Below are 10,948 nucleotides of genomic sequence, written 5' to 3' on the forward strand. Positions count from 1 at the left end.
TTAAGTGTTTGGGGTTTGCTGCTAGATTCTCCTTCACTGTTCCAAGCATTCTTTTGTAGCCTGTAGTATTCTACCACGTGTATCCTAAAGCTGTTGTTTTCTGCTCTCAGCTCTTTGATGACACTAAGGGCTAATATTAAGGCAGATACTTCCTGGTTGCTGTTACTAGGGAGATGGTGTCTGCCTCAATTCGGGTTCATAGTGTCATCCTGATAGTATGGGGCAGGTGGACATTCTGCTGACCAGCAGGTGATTGTGGGAGGTGGAGGCTGATAAAGGATAGCTATTTCTCATGACAAAATAAGTCATTCCATGGACATGAGTGTGCAGGGTAAAACTGGCATCAGCAGATGGTGGGTCTAAGCAGTGTCTGGTTTGTGTCTCAGCTATGAGGTTTTCTGTGGCTGTCTTTCATAGATGCCAGCTGGGACTGTCCACTACCTGCCAGTACCCACTGCCTTTTGTAGCGGACTTGTTGGCTTTTTTGAATCTATTCAGATACACTTTCATGTATGGTTTTATGTTTGCTTTGTGGTGAAACAAGATATTCAAAAGCAAAATCCATTCTTGGGGTTCACTTGGTAGTAAAACATGTTAATCAAATACAATCAGGTCCCTTTTCCCCAGTTCTCTCCTCTCTCTGTAATTCTCTAGTATATTAAACTTTTGATCCCTATTATTGCCATTTCCTGATTAAATACTGAAAGTTCTTCCAAGTTATGTTGAAAAAACTTTCTCATTGAGAATCCAACACGGAATATAGAGTTATATAACTATAAAAAGGCATGCTACTTTTTATTTTCCTTTGTCATATAATTTATATAAGAATCTATTTCAATATTTCATTTTTTTGAAACAGGGTCTTAGTAGACTAGACTGCCCCAGATCTCACTATATGACTGAGGCTGGACTTGAACTCCTGATTCTCATTCCTTCCCCTCCCAAGAGGTTTAGAAATGTTCTTTAGAATTTAATAGGAAAGAGAGGTAGAAAGTACAGTTATTATTGCATATAGAGCAGAGTAAAAACCTAGGGGAGGCTGGAGGAATCAATCCATATGCCTTGGAAGACCAGATTGTACAAGAAAAGAAAATGACCATTGCATCCATCTAGTGGAAATGTTGTGACATCTATTTCCCCAGATTTGTCAACAGAGCCCCAGGGCTGATGTTCATTGTGCCTAATTTTGATGTGTTCCCATCTCTGAAGCAATCATTCCCTGTAACTTACTAACCAAGTCTGGGTTAGGTTAAGATTGGTTGGTTTGAATTTTTTTTCTCCTCTGGAGCTTATGGATGGGATCATCTCCCCTTCAGATGGACGCAGAATACAAGAGGAAGACCAGGGTGTAAACCCCAAAAGAAGAAAGGGGTGCTGAGCAGAAAGAATAAATGACAGCTCTCTCCCCAAATCTGCTTGATAGGAAAGGGCTGTCCCTTCACCAGGAAGGCCTGGCAGTTGAGGTACATGGCCTGATGCTCCCTGCTTGTCTTTGTTTTACTGCAGGTACCTGTTCCCCAAGTTCACACTGTGCTGGACTGAATTTGTAGACATGAAAGTCCATGTGCCCTGTGAAACAGTTGACTACATTGAAGCCAACTATGGTAAGACCTGGACGATTCCTGTCAAGACATGGGACTGGAAGAGCTCGCCCCCAAATGTGCAGCCCAATGGGATCTGGCCTATTTCTGAGTGGGATGAGGTTATCCAGCTGTACTGAGAATACAAAGTTAAGGAGGGACATTTCCCAAGAAGAAGGTGGGTAACTGTTTAAAACAGGTGAGAGCCCAGAAGATAAAGAAAATGTTTGAAGACAGAAATGTTCTACCTCGTGGGCCATCTAATTAGCTCTGCCATTCAGCATTTACTGAGGCATTTATACGCCAGGGAAAATACTAGGTTATGGTGGTCAGGCGAAGATGAATGAGCAAATGTCTGCCTCCCCCTTGTCATGTCCAATTTTCTGTTAAGGGAGTCTCCACCACCTTCTGAAGAGCTGATGTACATTGTGATGTATTCCATAATGATTCTCTAAACATTAAATAATGTTTATAGTGCAAAGTGAGATCGTCAGACAAAGCTAAGGAAGGGTACATTACTTAGGGATAATTCATTCCTGCCAGCCCTCAGGATTTAAGCTGCTGTGTTAGTGCTCCTTTTAAGATTGTTGAATATGAGTTAGTATTTTAGTGAGTGGTTAGACTTTGTGTCGCATAGAGAAAGACAGTGGCAGACTCATTTTACAACAGTGTGATCCACAGTTGACTTAAAACACAGGGTGATTTATAAAGGAAGTTGAGAGGCCATTTCAAGTCTTGTCAAGTATACTCTTTTCATATCTGAAGTGAGAAGTTGATGCCTTTGTGATGCTTAAATTTCCAACATCATAGGAATAGTGTCACTGACCTGCAGTGGTACTTGGTAAGTCACTCAGTCATGCTGCCCAAAAGTTGTGATTTCACAGAGTTTACTTTGCTGATTTCATTCTCAATCGCTGTTAGACTTAAAAAAAAAATAGGAGTTTTTCATGCATGGTTTTCTATTTCCTGAACTCTTCCACCCTTAATTTGAACGTTGACACTAAATACTAGTAGATATACCTCTGAGTTTTCTAAATATACCCTTTATTATTTATCAACCGTACCTCTGTTTCTTTAATCAATAGCCTACACTCTTAATTGATTTAGCATAAAGATATGACTGTTCTTCTATCCAATATTACTTCAGGTTTCCATAATGGAGGGTTCATTTGAACCTGATAACTCTTCCTCATTCCAAATCACTCCTTTTAAATCCTGTGTCCATTTTTAGATTTTCTTTCTACTGAGTGTAATAGTGAAAGGGCTCAGACTTCCCAACTACCAAGTACTACACCTGCTGGACCCCTTGACCTCCTTTTTCTTCTCAAAATACACTCGGGAGTAGGCTGGGTTGGCTGTATGCATCTCTGTACCTGTACTTAAGTGATGTGCTCTAAATGAGATATGCAAGGCAGTCTGGCAAATGCCTGGAAGAGGAGGTTCTCTACTCTCTACTGCTTAGGGATGCTTTCCCTGGCAGCCTGACAGATTTCCCTTTGGAACTATAGTTACTAAAATGGAAACCAGAATATCTAAGGGAATGGGCTGGCAGAAATTTAAAAAAAACAAAAACCAAAACATCCTTGGGGGATGTCACTTGAAGCCACCCACTTCCAAATTTTAAAATCACATAAAATCTCTTTGATAGATCATAAACAACAGTTTGTGAGGATACATCCTTCATGTAGGAATATTGAGTCTCATCATAGCTGTCATAATCATATTTTCAGGAAACAAATTACTGACCATAAATAATTCCTCCCTAGAAAATACATAGAATATGTATCCCATGTTTTAGATAGACAACCCTAATTTCATTTTTTTTGTGTGTGTGCACCAGAAATAAAACAGATTATAATAATTTTCTTGAGAAAAACCCACCCTATCTGGAGAGAACCGTTTGCTTATACTCGGTATCCAGAAGTAAGTTCACTCACATCACATTTCTTGAAAGCTCCCATCTTCTGCCAGGAGATCTCACCTACTCATGTTCAAGTTACTTCATTTGTGTCCATCTTTGGAGTTCAAAGAATGGAAGTGTCCAGAATACAGGCAGTCTTGGCCCATGGTCAGAGGTTCTATATTCCTCCCTACACAGAGGACAGCTAAACTTCTTGTCTTCCCTCTAGTTTGGCATTAATGTTTAAGTTCCAACCTGTCTTGCAGAAAATGAAAGCCATTCTCCCAGAAGTCGAAGGTGAGGTTTGCCTCTCAAAATCATCCCATGATTCAGTCACAGTGACACCTATGCTTCTTAACCTTTGAACTCTGCTGAGTGTCCAGAGACCTTGGGTTAGGTGTGTCCATCCCCTGTACCTTCTCAGATCACTTTGTCTTTCCTCCCTGAATATACCAGTGTTCTTCTCCTATATGACTACTTTCTGGTCCCATTGCCTGGCTTGCTTGAATATACCTTCTCTAGTTACTTGTTGGTGGTTATGTAACCAAGGTTATCTCCAGAAGGACCCTGAGAAGCAAATGTTTTCTCAGTTTGCAACAGCCAACTACTCCAAGCATGGGGCACATGCCATGCTCTTGGCAGCAGTTATTGACATCAGGCTACCGAGATAAAATGCTGGTAACCACAACTGGGCATCACTAAAAATATCTGACCAGTTAGAGAGCAGGCTTCCCAGATTCCCTAGCTGCAGACCCCAAAATGTGGTCCCTGTGTACTAAGGGAAACATTCATTCTAGCCCACATTTTCTCAGCCACTGAGTAATCTCAGGAAGGAGTGAGCTGAGCAAAAGAGCTGAGGTCAAGATCCAAGCATTCTGTGACTTCTAGTGTGCTTCTGTCTGCAGTCCTGAGATTAGTTCTTTGTGTGGCCTCCATGACATGTCACTACAGTGTCTCAGTGACATGTGCTTTGGGGTGTTCCTGCCATCCCCACTGAAGGCCTGAGGTAACAAAAGACGCTAAGGAGGAATGTTTTTTTTCTTGTCCAAAATTGTTTAACTAAGACACAGAAATTGCAGGTGAGAATACACTTCCTTACTCAGAAGTGGCATGACAGAAGTTGCTTAGAAATAAAATGGGGGTGGGATACTGATGAGATGGCTTAGCAGGTCAAAGCACTTGTCACCAAATTGACAACTTGAGTTTGATCCCAGGACCCATATGGTGCAATGAGAGGATTGACAAATGGCCTATGACCCCTGCAAACCTCTCTATGCAATGACTCACAGAACCAAAGCTTTGGAATGCTTAGTCTTTTACTACCTGCCCTGGGTAGATTTGTGGCTAGGAGAGTCTGCTTGCCCAGCATGTGTGAGGCCTGCGTCAGTACAAAGCACCAGAAGTCTGAGCAGAAGGATTACCATGTTCAAGGCCAGCCTGGGCTACATAGTGAGTTTCAACCCATCCTGGGCTACTGTGTAAAACCCTATATTGAGGGAGGAAGAAAGAGGGAAGAGAGAGAGAGAGAGAGAGAATGAGAATATACTTATGTCAATCATCTGTCCCCAAACTTATGTTTTTTTCTAATCCAGGCAAGACTCAGCAGGGTATGTAATGCTATTTTAAGTCACTCCACTTTAGAGCAAAATAATAATTGTAGTTAATGTTAGACAAACAGACCAATTCCGTGTTGAGATCTGTTATATAGTACCAGTAAGCAAATATAAATTTTCTGAGAAATTTGTTTCTGTACCCTCTCCCCTAGGCTAGAATTTGTCACTCTAATTCCAGACCTAACCTAATAGAATTTCTCTGAGGGCCCATGTAGTCATTCAAACTTCTACTTATGAGTAGTTTCACAGAAGGGAATATATAGGAAAGCTTTGTCATATAAGGTATTCTGTCATACACTTTAAAAACTCTAAGCTCTTACAGCCTTCTGGCAATTTATTCAAAGCATGAAAACTAGTTCATGAGTTTGTTAAATGCAAATCATGTAGCGCTGTCAACATGTGTATGACTGTGAAACATATATGTGAATTTTCTAGACAAAGTAATATTTTAAACATGAGATTTTAGTGTATGCATACCAGTTTACTATTTGTTTTTTGTTTTAAGGTATAGTTTATGGTACTGCTGAAAACACTTTTAATATTATTACTGTGATCTGAATTTGTAATATATAACCTACTTTGGGATGATTAATAAAATGTTTTAATCTCTTGTGCTTTTGTTGTATGTGTGTGTGTTTTTTAAACTTGAACTAGAAATAAAAAGCCATTAGCATTCAAAACTAGTGAAATAGTAAACTTGGCACAAATACAGTGTTTCTAAAATCCAAATCTGGAAACCATAGAGGTCTATGCACATACCCTAGAATCCAAAATTCCCAGTGACAAAGGCTGCCATATGACATCTCTCATCATGCAGAGTTTGGCTTATCTGCTCATGGTAGCCAGGGAAAACACCCACTGTGGAGAACCATGACATAGGCAAAGAGCTCTAGAACAGTCTTTTATACTATTTGAGCTAAAGTCAAACTTGTAAAGAAATACCCCAGGGCACAGCATGAAAAGTCCTAGCTTATGCAAATCCAACTATCTATAAAAAGGATATATATGGCCGGGCGGTGGTGGCGCATGCCTTTAATCCCAGCACTCAGGAGGCAGAGCCAGGCCGATCTCCGGAGCTCCAGAAAAGGCGCAAAGCTACAGAGAAACCCTGTCTCGAAAAAAAAAAAAAAGTTTTATATATATATATATATATGACAAGAGAGAAACCAAAGAAGACCTACATAAATGTCAAATGTCAAGCATTAGGAATGTCAAAAGATGTGAAATTTGTCCAACTTGATGTATAGATTTGGTGTGCAACTCCTACAATGATCTCAGCCATATTTTCCTAAAATTTTTATTCTAAAATTCTATAATAAATTTATCTGGAGGGGCTCAAGCCATCTTGACAAGAATAGGAAAGAGAGTGCAGGAGACATGGTTCCAGTGTTAAGAGCACTAGCTACTCTTCCAGAGCTCCTGGCTTCACATCCCAGCACCCACATGGCAGCTCACACTGTCTTAAGTCCAACTCCAGGGGACCTAATACCCTTTTCTGTTTCTGTGGGCACCAGACATACACTTGGTACACATACATACATACGTGCAGGCAAAACAAGCATACATATTAAAGAAAAATCTTCTGAGACAAAGAGATGCGAGTCTCCTTGAATTTGAATAGGTCTGTGATCTTAGAAGGGAGGTGGTGATCCCAAATTTGACTGTGAAATCAGGTGCTCTGTAGAGATGACATATCTTAAACCCTTGTCTTCTCATTTAAAATCCACTGGTTTTCAGTTCTGCCAATTCTTATTACTACTGGCCTGCAAAATAATTTTTTAATTATAACTTGTATCCAACATTATTTTCAACAAGAAAATATATGTGTATGTGTGTGTATATATATATATATATTATATATATATATTTGATATGAAAATTTTATGTGGTAGCAATACCTGGTTGGTGCCTGAGTCCTCTGCAAGGAGACTGCTGTGGGTTTTCACAAAATGGTGAATACAGTCTCTTTCCAGAAGTCAAGAGACTTAGACATAGCATCAAAGGTGGCCTTAGTGAATTTGTCCAATGTGTCAGTGAAGCCCCAGGCCTCAGTGTTGGTCAGCTGCATCACCTTGAATACAAGAACGAACATGGAGCCTGAGTTTCTCAGGGCAGGGCTGAGGCACACCAGGAGAGAGCCACAGCAGCCTGTCACCTCACATGGTAGAGTGTGGAGTTTACCATTCTTATTCCACCAGTTGCTCTAGCCTTTCTGCACTGGGAAAATGGAAATCTTGGCCCCATAGGATGGCCTGAGGAGGAGCTACCTCCTCAGGGCTCTTAACACCCAGGCCAACATAACCATTGTAGACAACAATGGATGATACAAAGCTGGCCAGTTTAAGTCCATTTCAGACCTGGCCTGATCTTCAAAACCTCATCAAGGGACTCTGGCACAGCCATATCTGAATGGAATGACAGAGGTCATAGAGCCAACACAGCTGCTTGACAAAGATCCAGCAGAGATGAGCCACATGCTGCCTGCCATGACACCTTTGGTTTCATCTCCACCTGTTATATACTTGGGATACTTTTAATATTTGTACAATTTGAGGATGTTGGATTGATGGAAAATTCCTAATGAATCATTTATGCCTTCTCCCAGGAATACTGCTTCTAAACTTATCCAGGAAAGTCCTGAACATACTATCCCTGCCCCCACTTTGAGGGAGATATCCTTATCTACTTGAAGGCCTTCCTTACGCCCTGGAGGTTGTGACACATAGGGAAGCCAGAGGTCTCTTCATGTGGCTATGAGACATTCTTGAAACATCTGTCACTGTACTTACACTGGAACAACATATTCAAAACAAAGTAAATTCAAAATGGTCAACAAGATCTAGTGGGCTAGAGGAGTTGGCTACAGCTTAGATTACAAGCCTCTTCCCACTATACACTCAGACAATTATGTGGCATACAACTCTGCCCCACATAGAGACATACTGATGCTCAAAGTATGGAGTGGAAAGATGATAAAAGAATAAGAAGTCAGGATCTCCCTCCCTTAAAAATTAGAGCCACTATAATGTCAAGGAACAACAGAATGCCAGATTCTATAAAGATATAAATGTAAACATTGATTGTATTATGCCAGAATTTGAATAATAACTGCAGCAGCTTTAGCCTGCGGATTGTTCCTGGGCACTCTGATCACTAATAGTTAATATTACATGGTGCGAGACATGGCAAAATGCCCAGGGTGGTTGAAGATTTTGTTTTGGTCCAATGTCCTTGAAGCCACCAAAACAACCAGCCTGACCACAGGCTGTCATATGCCTCTAGATTCTCAAAAATTGGGTTATGGGGTTAATGAGTAAGAATGATAACTGTTTATTAATGATGTCAAAACTTGAGGGAAAATGATTGGAAATGATAACTCTGTTCTGTCATAGTTTATTAATGATGACCAAATGAGCAAAAGGAAGTGAAACACATGTCCAAAACCAAAAATGATGTGATCTATGGTTTGGAACATCATGAATGTATCCATGATAACTAAATTCTGTATAAATAAACAATCTGGCTGCTAGTCAGGCTGCAAGATTCTCCCGACCACCATGGCCTGGCTCACTTCTTTCCCCGCTGACTCCTTACATCCCCTGCAGGACCCATCCATCAGTGGGGATGGCTCCCGGCAGGACTCCTTCAGGGAAATGTCAGTAATCACATGTCCTTGGATGGGCAGAGGGAACAGGTAGATCTTCAGGGACTTGATCATCATGTCCTAGATGATTGGACATAAGTTGGTGACTTCTTGTCTTTGGCTCTGCCTCCAGAGCCCCCAGCCTTGACCCCAGCCTTCACCACTATGTCCTCTATGAAAGCTTCAGAATCCTCCCAAGTATTGGCCTCTGTCCTCTGGGACCTACTGCCACATGGGCATCACCCATTTGATGTTTTCTTGAACAAGAAGTGAATCCAACCCAAAAAAGAAATAAGTAAAGAACTATAGAGATTGTTGTTTCATGAAGAATGGAAAAGGCATTAGGTGACAACTTGTAAAAGTAGATGTCAAGGTGATGATGGGTGGGGACTGAGATCCCAACAGATGCTGGTACGTAGAATTAACAGTTGGTAGTGTTGGTGACTTAGAGCCCTTAGATGTGCCACCACTGCAAACCTTGCAAAAGGTGTGCCCACCTGGAGGGTAGCACCCTTGACTCTTGCCTTCTGAGGACATCAGTTGCCCACATTCCTCAGGCTTGTAACAGCCAATGTGACACTGTCCAGAGCAACAATTCCCACCATCCCCTTCTGGTTCCAGCGTTGTGGCCCACCCCACCCTGAGCATTGTGAAGCAGATCTCTAATACAAGTCCTCAGGGCAGCGAATCCAGATGATGGCTTCCACTATGAAGGGGATTCTATCGGGTTCATGGTGACACACCACCCACATTCTGATCTGTGTGGAGGCTGCTGAGATGTGGCTGGTGATAGAGCCAGGGTTTGTAGCCCTAGACCATGCCTTCTATATTGATTGTTTTGTGTATTCTACCTGCTGGGCCCAAATCGCAGGCTATCATCCCTGTGCTGTGCCAGGCCAGCCTACTGTGAAAGCTGTTCTATGGCACCCTGGAGGAGTGTTTTGCATTCTGTCAACCCATCCTAGACTGGATCCTTTAGACCATTCAGAAGGCTTACGCTAACAGGGTCCCAGACCTTAGCACAACTGACTCCATAACAGAAGTACCATTGAGGCCATAAACTCAACATGTCGACTGTACCACCTGACAAAATGAAAACAAAGACCTAATCCATCAAAGTCCACAGTTATATGAGAAAGTCTCTAAATGTTCTGTCCTAGCTCTTTGGCTTCTGTAGTTCTACATAAGTGTTCTTGTTAACTAAAGATGTCAACCCAGAACATGTTTGGGTTTTTTTTTTGTTTGTTTTGTTTTGTTTTGTTTTGTGCTTAAAAGTTCACCCTGAGAAAGGCTCAGTGCTACACTGGGATCCTGAACATCCAGTGTAGAAGCCAGCTGGCTAATAAGGACTTTGATTTGGCTTAAACCCATGTCCGAGCAGTCTTCTCTGGTGAATACTCTGCAACACTTACCACTCTAATCAGGTGGCTCATGGCATGCACCAATCTCTTGGGCAGTATTTCCAGCTCCTATTTTGAAAATGGGGACCTGGGGCCTGTACCCTAATTTCCTTTCTTCCTCCTGCAGTGCCATGTACTCCAGCAATTTTAACCTTACCTTGTGGTTCTGGCTCATGGTGGCTCCTAAAGCCACCTCCATAGACTTCATCAGGGCCTAGGAGAAGTCCCCCTCTGAACCATCTACAGGCTCTCAGAGCCACCTTGACTTTATAGTTTTCTATAATCCTCACAGAGAAGGGAAATAGAAAGCAGTTGTAATGATATATAATCAACTACAACAAAAGTCTATTAATACCATGCTATGTGCTGCTTGTGATCCTAAATACCTTACCTGTTTTTCATTCTTATTTGATTCCACAGTTCCAACATTGCAGCCATTTTTTGAATAAGATAGCTGAAGCAGAGAGAAGGTTAGGAATTTGCCTGGCGTCCTACAAGTGAATAGACAAGAAATGACAACTTGGATGAATACAACCTCAGAGTCATTTGCTCTTATGCACCAAGGTGCAATGCATTTATGAATTTATTGCCCCAAATCCTGGGACCTTCAGAGAGAGAAATACCTAGAGATTGATTTTGTAATCATACACTAATCAAGCAACATTTGATGGACATCTATTCAATGTGGTAATGAGGGATATAGAAGAGATGTAAGACATGATATAAGTAAGTATTACTAAGTGTGGTGAAGCTCTGAGAATACAGCAGACAAAGGATGAAGTGTATGAGTGCCTGTGCCTGTGGAGTGAGTG

At 41.5% G+C, this 10,948-nt stretch overlaps 1 protein-coding gene across 3 annotated transcripts in view; it reads left to right on the forward strand.

The window, feature by feature from the left end:
- The window catches only part of LOC118577661 (fukutin), a 54,425-nt gene extending 48,718 nt beyond the window's left edge, over positions 1–5,707 (forward strand). For all 3 annotated transcript variants that reach the window (XM_036178151.1, XM_036178152.1, XM_036178153.1), the window contains one exon: positions 1,507–5,707. In XM_036178151.1, the coding sequence (XP_036034044.1) occupies positions 1,507–1,720 (214 nt within the window). In that variant the 3' untranslated portion in view covers positions 1,721–5,707. The remainder of the gene's footprint in view (positions 1–1,506) is intronic.
- The last annotated feature ends 5,241 nt before the right edge of the window (positions 5,708–10,948 follow it).

Source organism: Onychomys torridus, chromosome 2 (assembly GCF_903995425.1).
Source record: "Onychomys torridus chromosome 2, mOncTor1.1, whole genome shotgun sequence".
Classification (NCBI taxonomy): Eukaryota; Metazoa; Chordata; class Mammalia; order Rodentia; family Cricetidae; genus Onychomys; species Onychomys torridus.